The sequence below is a fragment of the Sus scrofa genome, chromosome 3 (genome assembly GCF_000003025.6).
Source record: "Sus scrofa isolate TJ Tabasco breed Duroc chromosome 3, Sscrofa11.1, whole genome shotgun sequence".
NCBI classification, from domain to species: Eukaryota; Metazoa; Chordata; class Mammalia; order Artiodactyla; family Suidae; genus Sus; species Sus scrofa.
In genome coordinates, this window is record NC_010445.4 from 111,572,110 (window position 1) to 111,589,084 (window position 16,975).

At 42.9% G+C, this 16,975-nt stretch overlaps 1 protein-coding gene across 3 annotated transcripts in view; it reads right to left on the minus strand.

Annotated features, from left to right (window-relative positions):
• The window catches only part of ZNF512 (zinc finger protein 512), a 33,408-nt gene continuing 16,746 nt past the window's right edge, over positions 314-16,975 (minus strand). For all 3 annotated transcript variants that reach the window (XM_003125288.5, XM_005653048.3, XM_021087678.1), the window contains 5 exons: positions 15,962-16,156; positions 8,370-8,471; positions 6,887-6,949; positions 5,619-5,717; positions 314-2,302 (listed from right to left, as the gene is read on the minus strand). In XM_003125288.5, the coding sequence (XP_003125336.2) occupies positions 2,000-2,302; positions 5,619-5,717; positions 6,887-6,949; positions 8,370-8,471; positions 15,962-16,156 (762 nt within the window). In that variant the 3' untranslated portion in view covers positions 314-1,999. The remainder of the gene's footprint in view (positions 2,303-5,618; positions 5,718-6,886; positions 6,950-8,369; positions 8,472-15,961; positions 16,157-16,975) is intronic.

The following is a 16,975-nucleotide window of genomic DNA, read 5'->3' on the forward strand; positions in this document are numbered from 1 at the left end:
TATCTATTTAAAGTGTGCAATAATACCATTATGTCTAAAAAAAAAAAAAAAAAAAAAAAAAAAAAAAAAAAAAAAAAAAAAAAAAAATAAATGTCTAAAACAACAGTGTACATACCTTAATTAAAATTGATATGTATAAAGGGAAGTGCAATAAAGAAAGGCATGTGCGGATGCACTTGAACCAGCAGATTTCAGGAGATAAAGAACCACTGAGACAACTGCATGTGTTACTTCTTCCAAACTCATTCCCATCTCTAGTCATCATCGGCCCCCCACACGCTGGCAGCAAGAAGTCAATGAACAACGAGAAACATCATTCTAACACAGAGTCATTTATTTTTCTTGCCATTGCCAAATATTCCCCAAGTCTTACTCACCAGAAATTAACAGAGCTTCTCCATTTTCCTCCCTGACCATCCTCATGTACGGAAAGGGCTTTAAGGGAGCAACTGCCAACGACAATGTCGAGTGGATAGACCATGTCCTTCCCTTGTTTCAAAACTACCTGTTCTGGCAGTATCCCAATCAGGTTTCAATGCTCCTGTGTTTGAAAGTGGTCTTCACAAAAGCCCACATTTTAAGGCTACATGGAGGAGCACAGAGAACAGAGTTAAAAGTGGTCACAGCCTTTCAGAATTTGAAAAGGTAGTACTGGGCCATATTAGGGTTAAGGGTTTCTGGCTTTTTACGTGGCGGGAGCCACAAAAATTGGCAAGAATACAGAAGACTGATATTTATGGAAAAGGGGAAGAGAATCCAGGAATACGACAACAGAGCGGCTCTAGCCAATGCTCCAGGGAAAATGCCCAACAGATACTACCAGGTAGGCATGAGGTTCAGAAAAAGAACTCTTTCCAACTCCAGATAAATATCTACACCCGGGGTCAACGTCTCAGGCTAGAAAGAGGACAGAACACAACATCTAAAAAAGAGGGGCGAGGACAATCTTCTCAGCAAATTCAGAGACAGACTTTGGCTAAGGGGAGAGAGGCGGACTTAACGGAGCACAGACGAACGAGTCAGGTCAAGTCCAGGGGAGAAGGGATGGGCACCTTGGCTACCGACCTGGCGGCAACACCAGCAATGTCACGGCTCTGTGTCAAACAGCGGGGGCAACGTGCTATCTCTCAATCCTCAAAACTGTGGGGGCACGACAAGCTGCAGGACGTCACTGGTCGCAAGCACAGAGGAGGACGCCTCACGCCCAGGAAAGCTGAGGCGGTTTTTATTTCTGCTGCTACTTACTTCTTTCCAGTCACTTCACATGTGGGACACATTCCTCCTAAGGCTGCATTTCATGCCTGTGGGTTTAGTTACTCACTGCCACCGGGGACAAAGCATTTGCCAGGAAAACCTGGGTCCAGAGGGTCTAGCTTTTTTATTCTATTTTCTCACTTTCAAGCCTAAAACCATATTGAGACGACAAAGAGTCTCCAAACATGCTGTCACCCAAGCAGACAGGAGCCTCATTACAGGAGTGACAACAGTTCTAGGTTCTAGGCGTGTTATATCACAAACACAAAGTGATAAATCGGTATGGTTTTAAAAAGTTAATTTGGAATTGTTTTATAAGATAGATGATGGTGCGACGACAAAAATCAATGGAGCTTCCAAGAATATTCTACACCCCAGGATGGAAAGGACAATCAAACAGTTTTCTTAGTCTTGTACAGAGGCAAGAGGGGCCTAGAGTGGGCCTTGAGGGGGAGCTCTTTGGGCAAGATAAGAGAAAAACAAGAGGACTGCAATGAGAATAGCAGGAAAAGCTACCAAAAAGGATCGGGGGTGGGGGTGGGGGTGGGAGGGGGCAAGTGACTCAGGAGGGAAAACAGTGAAATTTACACAGGAGGAAGGAGCTGAGAAAGTCACAGCCTTACACAAACAGCTGGAAGAGAAACTTTCTCTTCACTTGTCCGGTGACTCAGGCCTCCCGGCAAGGTCCCCGTGACCACAGCATCCCATCCACTCTCCCGGGAGTGCTTTCACTCTGCCTGCCTGCCTATTTCTTTCCTCGTTTATGATTCGTCTTTGGGGGCTTGACCTTCTGGAGCTGTGCTGGCTCCTGCTCTGGTTCTTTACAGGACGTCGCTACTAGCAGTTCCTCCTGACTCCTCCTCTGATCCTTGCCTGCTCTAAGACTCAGCTCTGTCTCAGGAAGCTCAAGGCCAGGCTGCTGCCGCCTTCTTAGAGACCTTCGGCTCCTGTGCTGCTGTCTCCGCTTTTCCTCTTCTTGCTGCCGCTGTTTTATCTTCATCAGCTTCTCGAAGCTTTTGGTCGTTGTTGGGTTTACAACAAACCAGTCCTACAGAGGCAGAACAGAAACATGATCCAGTCAAAATATACTATATTTTGCACTAGGAAGCAGCATGGGAAGATTTTCTTTCTTTCCTTTTCTCTCTCTTTTTTTGGGCCACGCCAGCAGCATGTGGAAATTTCTAGGTCAGGGATCAAACCCACACCACAGCAGTGACCCAAGCCAATGCAGTCACAATGCCAGATCCTTAACCTGCTGAGCCACAAGGGAATTCCTAGGAAGATTTTCTTAAAGGCATGATTAGGGCAGAACACAGTAAGAAAGAAACAGATATGGGACCAGAGCTTAGACCTGTGTCTTTTAAACTGGAGAAATTCGGTACAGAGCAGTCGTTACAAGCATTTCTTATGTTAAGACATGACTTTGGGAACTACAATAAGGGATCTACAAAGTCTGATTACTTAGCATAATCCTACCCGTTCCTTTCCTTTTAGAATCTCCTCATGAGGAGGTCCCATCGTGGCGCAGCAAAAACAAATCCAACTAGGAACCATTGGTGGGTTAAGGATCCAGCATTGTTGTGAGCTGTGGTGTAGGTCGCAGACACAGTTCAGATCTGGTGTTATGGTGTGTGTAGGCCAGCAGCTGTAGCTGATTGATTTCTTAAACAATATGGGAAAATAAGATGGAGAAACTTCTAGACCTGCACTGCCCAAAGAGACAGTTACTAACCATGTGTGGCTAATAAACCTCTTGAAATGTGTCTAATCCAAATTGAGATATGCTTTCTATGTAAAACACACAAAATTTCAAAAACTTAATATGGAAAAAAGTAAAGTATCTCATTAATAATTTTGTATTGACCACATGTTAAAAAAACAGTATTTTAGATACATTGGCTTAAATAAAATATGGTATTAATTTCACCAGTTTTCGTTATGCTTTTTTATTTTTGCCATTTCTTGGGCCACCCCCGCAGCATATGGAGGTTCCCAGGCTAGGGGTCGAATCGGAGCTGTAGCTGGCCTAGGCCACAGCCACAGCAACGTGGGATTCAAGCCGCATCTGCGACCTACACCACAGCTCACAGCAACGCCGGATCCTTAGCCCACTGAGCAAGGCCAGGGATCGAACCTGCAACCTCTCAGCTCCTAGTCAGATTCATTAACCACTGAGCCATGACAGGAACTCCAGTTTTCTTTATACTTGTGAAAAATGTAGTTAGTAGAAAAATTATGAATTACATACATGGCTTACATCATCTTTCTATTAGATATTGCCACTCTAGATTAAAATAGACAATAAATAAATTAATTAGACAAATGTAGTATGTGACCCTCTTGAATAAACCAAATCTGAAATAAAATAATGAGATAGGGAAATAAAAAGGAGTGGAGATCTACCTATCTATCCATCTATCTATCTATCTATATATATTGGGGCTTTTTTTTTGGCTGTGCCTGTGGCATATGGAAGTTCCCAGGCCAGGGATCAAACCTGAGCTACAGCAGTGACCTGAGCCGCTGCAGTTACAATGCTGGATCCTTAACCTGCTGTGCCACAAGGGAACTCCAATGAGTGGCTATATGTTGATATTAAGGAACCTTTCCTAAGTTTTTTAGGTGTGATGTTTTGTTACAGTTATATATATATAATTTTTTTTCTTTTTCTTTTTTTTGTCTTTTTGCCTTTTCTAGGGCCATTCCTGCAGCATAAGGAGGTTTCTAGGCTAAGGGTCTAATCGGAGCTGTAGCTGCCGGCCTATACCACAGCCACAGCAATGCTGGATTTTCAACCCACTGAGCAAGGCCAGGGATCAAACCCACAACTTCATGGTTCCTAGTCAGATTCGTTAACCACTAAGCCAGGATGGGAACTCCAGTTATAGATTTTTAAAAGTCCTCCTATTTTTGGACACACAGATTGAAAGTATGACAGCTGACATGAGATATGGAATTTGCTTTAAAATAAATCTTTTAGGGACAATAAAGTGGATGTGATTATAAATGAAACAAGATGGGCTATACACTGAGCTGTTCATTACATTATTCTGTTCACTTTCACATGAACATTTTTGCTTAAAAAAAAAAATTAGTGTAAGAAAATGAGGCAGAAAGGGAGAAACAAGGCAAAGCTGTATACTGAACAAATGCTTGGGACCAGGTCCTAAACCAAGTGAAATTGGTTGGTTTCAACTTTTTAGGAAGAAATCGGAGAAACAGGGAACTTATACAAAGGCCAGATTTGTCCGAAGATAATTATCTTTCAAATACTTCCTGAAGCATAAAATGGTACAGAACTATAAAAAAAAAAAAAAAAAAATACCAGGATTTCCTTCCTGAAGAAACCTCAGATATGGAAAGGGATTCCCCAAACTTCAACCAGTAAAGCAACAGGAACCACACTGGATGACACTTAACTAAAGCTCACATTGCTAAAACCCATTAGATCTGAGGGCAAAGAAGAGCCGCGGGCACTTGCTATTTTTCCTCACCAGGTAACAGCAGTTTCTGCAGTAAAATATTCCAAGGGAATGCACACCCTACTCCTTGAGCTTCTACAATAAGGGTATTTAATTATAGAGTAAACAATCTCTCTGCTCACTTGGACTCCTAAAACACTTCCCCCAAACTCTTGACCTTTTGAACTTAAGGCATTGTCAACAGGTTTTCTTAAGTTTTGAAATTTTACAAACTTCCCAGAAAAGTTACAGTAGTTCAGTGAACACCTTGACTGCCCATTGTTAATCTCTCTCTTCTCTTCCTTTTCTTCCCCTTCCTTCCTTCCTCTGAACCATTTGCAAGTTAGTTACAGATACGATACTTCATCCCTAAAAACATCATCACCTTTCTGCATAAGGCATTCCCTTGCATAACTACAAATACGACGATCACATCTGGGAATTATTAACACTGACACATCACTACGTAGTACAGCTAGTATTCAACTGCCTCAGCTCTTTCACTAACACCTTTTATGTTGTTTCTATGTGATATTTCAACAATACTCAGAACAGGTTGCTCAAAGATGCTGGAATACGAGAAAACAGGAGTACAGACATGACTATGACACAAGAATTCCAAAGGTGTAAGTGCAGCCTGGTTGCCAAATGCCTGATTTCGTTGGACTTTAGATAATGAGATGCATCAGGATGCTCATACTTGTGATTTCAAATGTTTGCACAGAAAAATACAATTATACATCTAATTTTAGGAAGTTCATTAACTTTCCAGTGAGGCTGGGAGACCCTATAGTCTCCTTGACAGTCCTGGCCCATCAAGACAAGCACAAAACCCACCTCCTCGTGGCCTATTCATGGGGCCCATGGGATTACCCCAATGCCGTGGGAAGGTAGAATCCTCACCTCAGCGTGGACAGAGTTGATGTGATACTTGACACCACTCTCTGACACAAATTCCTTTTGACACAGAAGACACTTGTATTTTCCGGCCACAAATGTACCCTATTTTCAAGACAGAAAGACAGAACATGATTGGTAAATTCAGGAAAATATACCTGGGCAATGGGTAGGGATTCTCAAGAGATGAAAGGAGGGAATACTACTTCAGCAAAGTGAAGAAGGAAGAAAATCCAAAAGAGCAATATATTAGGAAAACCAGCTTGGGCATATTATCACCATAATACAACTATCCTAATGCAATTCTATACCCCACCCACACCCCCAACACAACCTGAGGTTCCCCCTAGTTTTATTATATAACATGGCACATTTTTATATCTTTCCTTTCATCTTCCACTCCACCTCCAGGTTCTCCTGGTTCCTCCCCCAAGTGATCAAACCCTTTAAGTTCAATGAGGCACCGTGTGCAATTCTTCCCACTAGAATCAATCAATCCACTGCGGCAAAGAGTGCCTGGGGAATCCAGAAGTAGAATACCCTCCCTAAAGCCTGGCAGGAGGACTGAGAAGCTAAGACCAAGAGGACAAAGTCCTAAACATTCCTGGACAGATCTGGTTTGGATGCCTACAACTCCCTTGTTGCCTTGAACTGAGACTTCTCTCCCCTCCTGAAGCTTCGGGTTTCCATGGTGCTCATTTTGTATGAGGAGATACTTCTGAATGGGAATGGAAAGTGGCAGCAATCCCCATGGCTGGTGGGTTGTAGGGCACCTGGGTCAACATGGAAAAGATTCAGTGACGTGAATGGCTGTTAGCCTGACACCCAGGGATTCCCACCGCCCATCCCCGGAAGCCAGTGTAGTTCAGATGGGTTTGCGGATCTTCACCAATCCAGACAGGCACGTGTAAGTTGATTCCAGGAAGCTGAAGGCCCAATAGGCTAGGGCAGGCCCAGTGCAGTAGAGGCTCAGGTGGAAGAAGTGAAATCCCTGGTAGGGACTCAGAACCATATAGTTTTCTCAAAACTTTTTCATTCATATGGCTTATGACTATGTTGGCTTATTTTGCATTTTGGACATACCCTGACAGCCCACCCAATAACACACCAAGAATTTCTGGGACAAAAAAAAAAAAAAAAAAAAGATAAATAAACCAGCCCTTGAAGAGATAATAGCAAACAGGACAACTAGCTGTTCACCGAATCTGAATTCTCTTCCATGTCAGATTATTTTAGAGGTCACATTATGATAAACAGTTCAGAAGGTTACAAACCAATGTACAAGAGCCCAGGTGAGCTTTAAGGCCAGATACACTACTGTAGACAGCCTCACAACCCTGAAAAAGAGAAGAAGAAATCATGTGAAGACTATACCAAACCGCATCCTTTTCTTTGCAATCTGGCCATTTACACTAACCCGCTATTTTTTCCAGAGGAAGAAGCCCAATAAATGGCACCACAAACCACAAAGGAAAACATCCAGGCCAAAGAACAGGAAGAAAACCAGGGAAAGATAAAAGAAAAAGAGGTAAACAAGCTATTTCAAAAAGCTCAAAACATTCCCTTCCCTGGTACTTTTTCTGATACTTAGAAAAACACAAAATACGGTATGCTTATATTTCTCCAAAAATCAGCTTTCTTTAGTGCAAATTGGTCTCATTTCTTATATAGCTGCTCCTCCCCAAAGTACTGCATATACAGCTGCAGTAGTTTAATGATGGCTGGAAATTCTATGCCACTCCTCCCATCAAGAATTGGAATCATCGGAGTTCCCATCGTGGCGCAGTGGTTAATGAATCTGACTAGGAACCATGAGGTTGCAGGTTCGATCCCTGGCCTTGCTCAGTGGGCTAAGGATCCGGCGTTGCTGTGAGCTGTGGTGTAGGTTGCAGACTCAGCTCGGATCCTGCGCTGCTGTGGCTCTGGTGTAGGCCAGTGGCTACAGCTCCGATTAGACCCCTAGCCTGGGAATCTCCATATGCTGCAGGAGCGGCCCTAGAAAAAGGCAAAAAGACAAAAAAAAAAAAAAAAAAAAAAAAAAAAAAAAAAAAAGAATTGGAATCATTTACCCTCTCTTTTAAACTGGGTTAGTCCTGCCATTCCTTTAACCAACAGAATGCTACAGGAATGATGCTGGGAGCTCCTGCTGTGGATCAGCAGTAACGAACCCAACTAGTATCCATGAGGACTTGGGTTTGATCCCTGGCCTCACTCAATGGGTTAAGGATCCTGCATTGCTGTGACTGTGGTGTAAGCCAGCAGCAGCAGCCTTGCTTAGACCCCTAGCCTGGGAATTTCTATATGCCATGGGTACAGCCCTAAAAAAAAGACAGACAGACAGAAATGATGCTGAACAATTCTGAAGCTAGACCTAAAAGATCTGAGCATTTGCTTTTGTGTTCTTGGAATACTCTGAGAATTCAGAACCATGTACCCTGCTAGTAAACCAACTACCTTGCCAGGAAGAGAGGCCATATGGACTGCCAATCCTCCGACTGAAGTAGAAGCTGAGTTATTCAACATTCAGGCCCTATCAGAGCTTCCAGTTGAATGCAACCCATGAATGATTCCAGCTGATGCCATGTACAACCGCTCTCTGAGCCATGACAAAATTGTTGACTTACAGAATTCTTAATAAATAAAGTAACATGTTTTAAGCTTCTAAGTTCAGGCACTTTGCCACAAAGGAATAAAAAACTGAAACAAAAGGAGATGCTTGATCAATATTTACTGAATAAATGAATGAGAAAGAACCACCTGGTTGGGACACTGAATGCGATGATACTTCTTGATATCTGACTTCCATTTGTGTAGTACTTCCTGGCTGAAGGTTGGTAGCCCAGGGCGAGTATATTTTAACTACAAGACAAGAAAGATTTTGTTGGAGGAATCCAACTTTGAACCAAATACCCTAAAAGTAAGAGAATTATATAACTCTTTAGGTTATGTAATTCTGGAGTTGCAAAAGTATATTTTCATACAGAAAATATTATAGTATGGAAGAAGAAGCTTTAAAGTTCCTGAAATGCATAAGAATGATTGTCTATTATTTTGTCTTAAAACAGTTTGACTTTTTTTTTTTTTTTTTGGTCTTTTTGCCATTTCTTGGGCCGCACTCGCGGCATATGAAGGTTCCCAGGCTAGGAGTCGAATCGGAGCTGTAGCCACCAGCCTACACCAGAGCCACAGCAACTCAGGATCCGAGCTGAGTCTGCAACCTACACCACAGCTCACGGCAACACCAGATCCTTAACCCACTGAGCAAGGCCAGGGACCGAATCCACAACCCCATGGTTCCTAGTCGGATTCATTAACCATTGAGCCACGACAGGAAAAAAGTTTGACTTTTAATAGAAGACAAGAGACTTTCTGATATAACACTTCATCCAACATTGAAAAAAGGGGAGTTCCCATTGTGGCGCAGGGGAAACAAATCCAACTAGGAACCATGAGGTTGCAGGTTCGATCCCTGGCCTTGCTCAGCGAGTTAAGGATCTGGTGTTGCCATGAGCTGTGGTGTAGGCTGCAGACGCGGATTGGATCCCGTGTTGATGTGGCTGTGGCGTAGCCTGGCAGCTGTAGCTCCAACTGGACCCCCAGCCTGGGAACCTCCACATGCCATAGGTGCAACCCTAAAAACACACACACAAAACAAAAAAACAGTTGAAAAAAGGGCTAATGACAGCATTATACAGTTATAAAATATTTGTTACAAATGAGAAAGGGATACAAATCTGCTCTCTCTATACATATGTATACATTATACTAAAGACACATATATGTACATATTATATATTCAATAGAAATATGTTTATGGGTCAAAGGCTATAAATCAAAACACTAACAGTAATCTCTGGATGCTATAATTTTGAGTATTTTTAATATTATTTTCTGCTTATCTGCATTTATCATTTTTCTTCAATGACATCATGTTTTTTGTTTGTTTGTTTGTTTGTTTTTGTCTTTTGTCTTTTCAGGGCTGCAATCGTGGCATATGAAGGTTCCTAAGCTAGGGGTCTAATTGGAGCTGTAGCCACCGGCCTACGCCACAGCCACAGCAACGCAGGATCTGAGCCGCGTCTGCAACCTACACCACTGCTCATGGCAACACCGGATCCTTAACCCACTGAGCGAGGCCAGGGATTGAAATCATAGTTCGTATCTGCTGTGCCATGACAGGAGCTCCTAATTTTTGATATTTTAAAAATTCTAATACAAAAAATTAAGCTTCAACCTGAAACAAAAATGTGAGAAGACACAGGGACTAGAACACCTATTCTTTGCTTATACTGAAAAAGTAGGGGGTGTTTTTGTTTTTGTTTTTTTGTCTTTTTAGGGCTGCACCTGTGGCATATGGAGGTCCCCAGGCTAGGGGTTGAATCGGAGCTGCAGCTGCCAGCCTACACCACAGCCAGAGAGACGCCAGATCCGAGCCAAGTCTGTGACTTACACCACAGCTCATGGCAACGCCAGATCCTTAACCCACTAAATGAGACCATGGATAGAACCTGCATCTTCATGGATACTAGTCAGATTCATTTCCACTGAGCCACTATGGGAACTCCTGCAAAAGTAGAATTTTTCCTAGCACTTCCTTTCACATGCTTTGACACCAGTTAGTCTCTGCTTAAAACTTAAATAGTTTCGGAGTTCCCATCATGGCGCAATGGTTAACGAATCCGACTAGGAACCATGAGGTTGCGGGTTCAGTCCCTGGCCTTGCTCAGTGGGTTAAGGATCCGGCATTGCCATGAGCTGTGGTGTAGGTTGCAGAAACGGCTCGGATCCAGCGTTGCTGTGGCTCTGGCGTAGGCCAGCAGCTACAGCTCCGATTCAACACCTAGCCTGGGAACCTCCATATACCTCGGGAGCGGCCCAATAAATAGCAAAAAGACAAACAAAACAAAACTTAAATAGTTTCTAGAAAAGAGTTAACATTTCTAGAGACAGTTCTTATAAAGTCCACCATTGGCAATTCTGGTGGACTTTATAAGTTGCATTTATATTTGTACATTGCATTCTGGTGAGTAAAGAACCATTCTGCTTTAAAAATGGAAGTATCTAAAAAAAAAAAAAACCCTTTAAATCAGAGTACAAAACTGGTGTTACTTATAATAAGCATTTCCTCTTTTCTGGTCATTTAACAATATTAATTCCTCCAATCCATGAGCATGGTATATCTTTCCCTTTGTTTCTGTGGTATTCAATTTCTTTCATCAATGTTCTTGTAATTTTCTAAGTATAGGTCTCTTACTTCCTTTGTAAAAGATTTATTCCTAGGTATTTCATTCTTTTAGATGCAATTATAAATGGGATTGCATTCTTCATTTTTTTTCTTTTTTGGCCACCCCATGGCATATGGAGTTCCTGGGCCAGGGATCAAATCCAAGTCAAACTTTGTTTAGTTCTTCTTCTGGGATTTTGCCTCGTTCCTTTATTTGGGATGTAGTCCTCTTTCTCCTCATTTTGCCTAATTCTCTGTGTTTATTTCTATATAATATATAGATCAGTTAGACTCCCAATCTTGAAGAAGTGGCCTTATGTAGGAGACATCCTGTGACACCCAAGCAACACACTCCCCTCTGATCACTAGAGCTATGTGCTCTAGGGGTGTCCCTATGTGGGTTATGTGAGCCCTTCTTTTGTGTCGAGGCTGGCTACTATGGGCACACTGGTAGGCAAGGATGGTACCCGGTCTACGTGGCTGCCAAGCCCAGAATTGTGCAGTGGTTACCAGCCCACTGGTGGGCAAGACTGGGTCCCACCGCAGCTGTTAGCAGAACCCAGGGGGTCCTAGGGCTGGTGGTGACCTGCTGGTGGGCAGAGCTGGTCCTAACGTAGTTAGCTACCAGGATTGGTAGGTGCCCAAGGCTGATTCTGGCTTGCTGAATCCAGAATGGCCGGATGCATAGCTCAGGGGGCTATGGGGCTGGTGCCCACTTGCTATTAGGCAGGTCCAGGTCCCAGAGAAGCTCGCAGTGCAGCCTGGAGTTCTTGGTGCTAGTGCTGACCCACTGATGAGGAGGGTTAGGCTCTGGGTGGTCTCAGGGCTGGTTCAGGCCTGCTGGTGGACGGATCCAAGTCCTGGGCCCAGTGGTTGAGGGAGCTGGGTCCCAGCATGGCTAGCTGCTCAGTCTGGGCCAGTCCTGGGACTGGTGCTGACTAACTGGTGGGAAAGTAAGCTCCTGGTACCATGGATGAGAGGGAAAACTCTAAAACGGACCTTCTGGCATCAGCATCCTTGTGATTAAACAAGCTCCCGAAAATGACTGCCTCCAGTTACTGTGTCTTCAGGGGAGTTCCAGTTGCCTCCTCTGGGAGGCTCTTCAAAACCATCAAGAGGGTCTGACCCAAGCTTCTTTCAAACTTCTGCCTCTGTGCTGGGTCTTGGAGCATGTAAGATTTTGTGTTACACCCTTTTAAGAGCAGGGTCTCTGTCTCCTACAGCCCTGCTGGCCTTCAAAGTCAGACATTGTGGGTACTCATCTTCCCAGTCCAGGATCCCCAAGCTGGGGAGTCAGATGTGGGGCTCAGATCCCTCACTCCCTGGGGAGCACCTCTGCAGGTGTTATCATCCCTCCATTTGTGGGTTATCCATCCAGGGATGTGGTTCTTGACTTCCATGTCTCTGCCTCTCCTTTACCTCATTCTCAAAGATAGCTGCTCTCTAAATAGCTGTAATTTTGGTGTGCTTATGGGAGAGATAAGCTCAGAGTTTTAATACTCTTATTATCTTGGCTACTTCCCCATGAATAGTTTAAATTGAATAGGATGTAGGGGGAATCTAGAAATGCAATAAGAGTAACACATGAATTTAATTACTACAAATGAGAAAAATAATTATTATAAGTAAGAAAGATATGAAAGGAATGGAGGGGAAAAGCCAACCTAAATAACTTTGGAAAAAAGGACTTTGATTATATACTGTAAGGCCATATATATATATATGTATAAAATATAAAATATAAAAAAAAATATATATATATAATCCTATACTTAGAAGAATTTTTGAGAAACCTCTGAAAAGCTTTTAGGAGTGCTCTTGTAGCACAGCAGGTTAAGGATCTGGAGTTGCCACTCCAATGGCTTAGATCGCTGCTGTGGCATGGATTTGATCCCAGGCCCAGGAATTTCCAAGGAACTTTGGTGGGTACAGGAAGGAAGAAGAAGAAGAAGAAAAAAAAAAAGATTTTTTAAAAAGGAATATATGTTTGTGAAATAATAAGAAACATTTTAAAAAATGGAATTCCCTGGTGGCCTAGTGGGTTAAGGATCTAGTGTCACTGCTGTGGCATGGACTCAATCCCTGCCCAGGAACTTCTGCATGCCGCCATGGGCACAGCACACCCCCCCCCAAAAGAAATATATATATCTGCCCCCTAGATCCTGCTAATACTTAGTCTGTGACCCCAGTACCTGATGCAAAGCTCTGATTCTCGTAATTTCCTCAGTAATAGAAATATCTGACACAGAGCTCCTAAATCTCTTGGAATCCTGAGTGACAGGAGCATCTTTTGTTCTAATGAGTTAACTCTTAGTGGGCTCCTAGAAGGGGGCTGGTTACCAGAAAGACAAAGTAATGATTAGAAGCCTGGAACTTTCAGGCGCCCACCTCCCATTCTCAGGCAAGTGGAGAAGGTCTGAAGACAGAATTAATAATCAATCATGCCTATGTGATGAAGCCTCAATAAAACTGCCCAAATTAGAAGGTTCAGAGAACTTCTGGCTGATTAACTATGTAAGTGCTGGGAAGGTGACACAACCACAATTCCACAGGACAGGAGCTCCAATGCCAGGCTCTCTCTATGTCCCACCCTACATATTCCTTCATCTGGCTGTTTATCTGTATCCTTCATAACAAACCAGTAAGGCTGTTTCTCTGAGTTCTGTGTCAAATTATCCAACCTAGGGAGGGGAGGTCATGGGAGCCCCAATTTGTAGCCAATCAATCAGAAGTACAGGTTGACAACCTGGGACTGACGAGCACCATGTGAATTTGGAGCAGTCTTGTAGGACTGAGCCCTTAACTTCTATGCTCTGATACTGAATCCAAGTAGATATGTCAGAACTAAAACGGTAGGAGACTCAGCTGGTGGTAGGAAACTGGTCAGCAAGGGAAAAACCCACACATCCGGTATCAGAAGTGCTGTGAGTTTACAGAAGTGTGAAAATAAAGGAAAACACAGGAGTTTTTCCTTGAAAAATTGCTTATATTTGCATCAAGAAACACTAAAAGGACACGAGAAACTAAAAAGAATGGTTACCCATTAAAAACAGGACAGAAAAAAGACAAATGGGGGTGAGATACCTCAATGTTTATCATCATTTTGACTTCTGAACCCCAAGAATGTACTACCCCAAATATTAAATGTTTATGTTTAAAAAAATTATGCCTTCAAACCCATACACTCAAAAATATAAAACCGTTTATTTATTTATTTGTCTTTTTGTAGGGCCGCACCCAAGGCATACAGAAGTTCCCAGGCTAGGGGTCAAATTGGAGCTACAGCTGCCAGCCTACACATCACAGCCACAGCAACAACACGGGATCCAAGCCGCATTTTCGACCTACACCAGAGCTCATGGCAACACCAGATCCTTAACCCACTGGGCGAGGCCAGGGATCAAACTACATCCTCATGGATACTAGTCGGGTTCATTAAGTGCTGAGCCACAGTGGGAACTTCAAAATATAAAACTGTTTGATGATTTTTTGAGAAAGTATAGGGTAGATAAGACTACTAAAACTAATCAGTGAGCCAACAAATTCTCTACCACATACCATGCAAAATGAAAGCAACTGTACCATAATATCACAAGATAGACCTCGTTGTGCAAATTCAATCTAACCTGAATTTAGATGACTATGTGCTTTATTAGAATGCAGCAGGAAAAAAGTGGCAGTAAGTCTGAAACAAGAAAGAATGCCCTGATATTCAAAACAGGATTCAACTCCTTGGACACCAACAGGACTGATTTTTGATTTTTGACCAAATAAAAGTGTTAACGTCTATGATTTGACCTATTTTCCTATAACATATAACATTCCTCTCACACGGGTCAGAGCCTTAGGCCAAATCTAAACTATTCTCCTTTTTTTTTTTTTTTTTTTTTGTCTTTTTGACATTTTTAGGGCCGCTCCCTCGGTATATGGAGGTTCCCAGGCTAGAGGTCTAATCGGAGCTGTAGCCGCTGGCCTACACCACAGCCATGGCAACGCCGGATCCTTAACCCACTGAGCAAGGCCAGGGATCGAACCCACAACCCCATGGTTCCTAGTCGGATTCGTTAACCACTGAGCCACGACAGGAACTCCTAAACTATTCTTCTTGACACCTTGGAGGATAACAGGTCCTTAGCCTTGACCTTAGTCCTTGCTATGTATTCCTCTAAACCCTTTCCATGACCACCTCATTGTTACATACCCCTCCTCTCCTCTTGGCCAAATAGGGCTCCTCCCTCCATGATCTATTCTAAACTGAAGGCTTCCAAGCTGGCTTCTGCACCCCTCAGAAGTACACTTGGGGCCATGGAGGGGAATGATCAAAATATAAGAAGAAGACTAAGTAGACAAGAGGTTGGGCTCACTGCCCCCAGTTATGCAGAGCAACTCCATTTTTAGTTATTTCATATACTAGTGTTTTGCATAACTTTTTATTGTGAAAAAAAAGTAGGTGGAGAGAGAAGTTCTACTGCTACAAACACCAACCGAAACCACTTATTTAAACTGAGTATTAAACTACAACATATGAATAAACAAAGTGGAAACATTACACTGCAGTAAATGAATAAACAAAGTGGGCAAAGACCAAACAAAAAAGTAATCTGGGGCGTTCCCATTGTGGTTCAGTGGCTTAAGGACCCAAAGTTGTCTCTGTGAGGATGCGGGTTTGACCCCTGGCCTCACTTAGTGGGTTAAGGATACAGCATTGCTGCAAGCTGCGGTGTAGATCACAGATGCAGCTGGATCCAGTGTTGCCATGGCAGTGATGTAGGCCTCAGCTGCAGTTCCAAGTGAACCCCTAGCCCAGGAACCTCCATATGCTGCAGGTGCTGCTATAAAAAGGAAAAAAAAAAAGTAATCTGGAGTCCAGGTTCCCCCTGGATGTAGTCCAAAACTAAGAGGGCTCCTTAAAGAACTTCTGCCAAAGACTATCACTCAAGGACCTATCTGAATCCAAACACTGAAGCGGGGTCAGACATACTCCAACTGCAAAGATAAAAGAGCAAAACACTGTTTATCATACACCCACTCAAGTATGTTTACTTGCAACATACAAGTATGTTCCGCATGTAGTAAGCATAGTATCAGACACAGAGTTCAAAATTAATACCGGTTTCTACCTCACCTTCCGATCATCAGGTACTAGATCCTGAAGCACCTTTCTCTTGGGCCATTCCTTGGCCAGTTCAGCAGAGGCCAGTTCCTGCAGGTGGTATACAGCTATCTTGGCGGAACGCCTCTGAACTCGGCCCCCGCTTTTTGCCTCCAAGCTCATCTCCTTCAAGCATTCTGGCTGTCCTGACTCTGGGAAGAAGGATATCTGCAAGAATAAGACACAGTAAAGCACAGGCCTGAGCAACAGCTTCCATTAGAATCAGTGATTAAAGGCTGTCCTTTCTGCTCTAAATATCCAAAGAGCTATTTGCTAGCTTGCTGATCACCAATATAAAGCTGCACCATCTTAATTCATATTTTACTGGTAAAAAAGCTTCTCGGCAGGATAAAATCTTTTGTGTTGTAATAAGTGAAAGTGGTTAAAAGTCAAGACAGCCGTTCCCATCATGGTGCAGTGGAAGCGAATCCAACTAGGAATCATGAGGTTGTGGGTTCAAGCCCTGGCCTCGGTCAGTGAGTTAAGGATCCAGCATTGCTGTGAGCTGTGGTGCAGGTCGAAGATGAGGCTCCGATCTGGCATTGCTGTGGCTCTGGCATAGGCCAGCAGCTACAACTCCAATTAGACCCCTAACCTGGGAATCTCCATATGCCATAGGTATGACCCTAAAAAGACAAAAGACAAAAATTAATAAATAAATAAAATTTAAAAATTAAAAATTAAAAACCCTTAAAAAAAAAGTCAAGACATACACATATTAAACGTCAACCCATTTACAAAATTTCATTCAAATGGATCACAGCCCTAAATATAAACCATAACAATATAAACATTCTAGAAGAAACTCAGGCAGGGAGAACATTTTTGTCCTAAGCATGATGGTTTTTTGATGTATCAACTTGGTTAGGCAACCGTCATCAGTTAATCAATCAAACATAAAAAGGGTTTTGTAGCAGCTTATTCATAATTCCAAAAACTTGGAACAACTCAAATGCTCTTCAACCGGTGAATGGTAAACAAATTGTG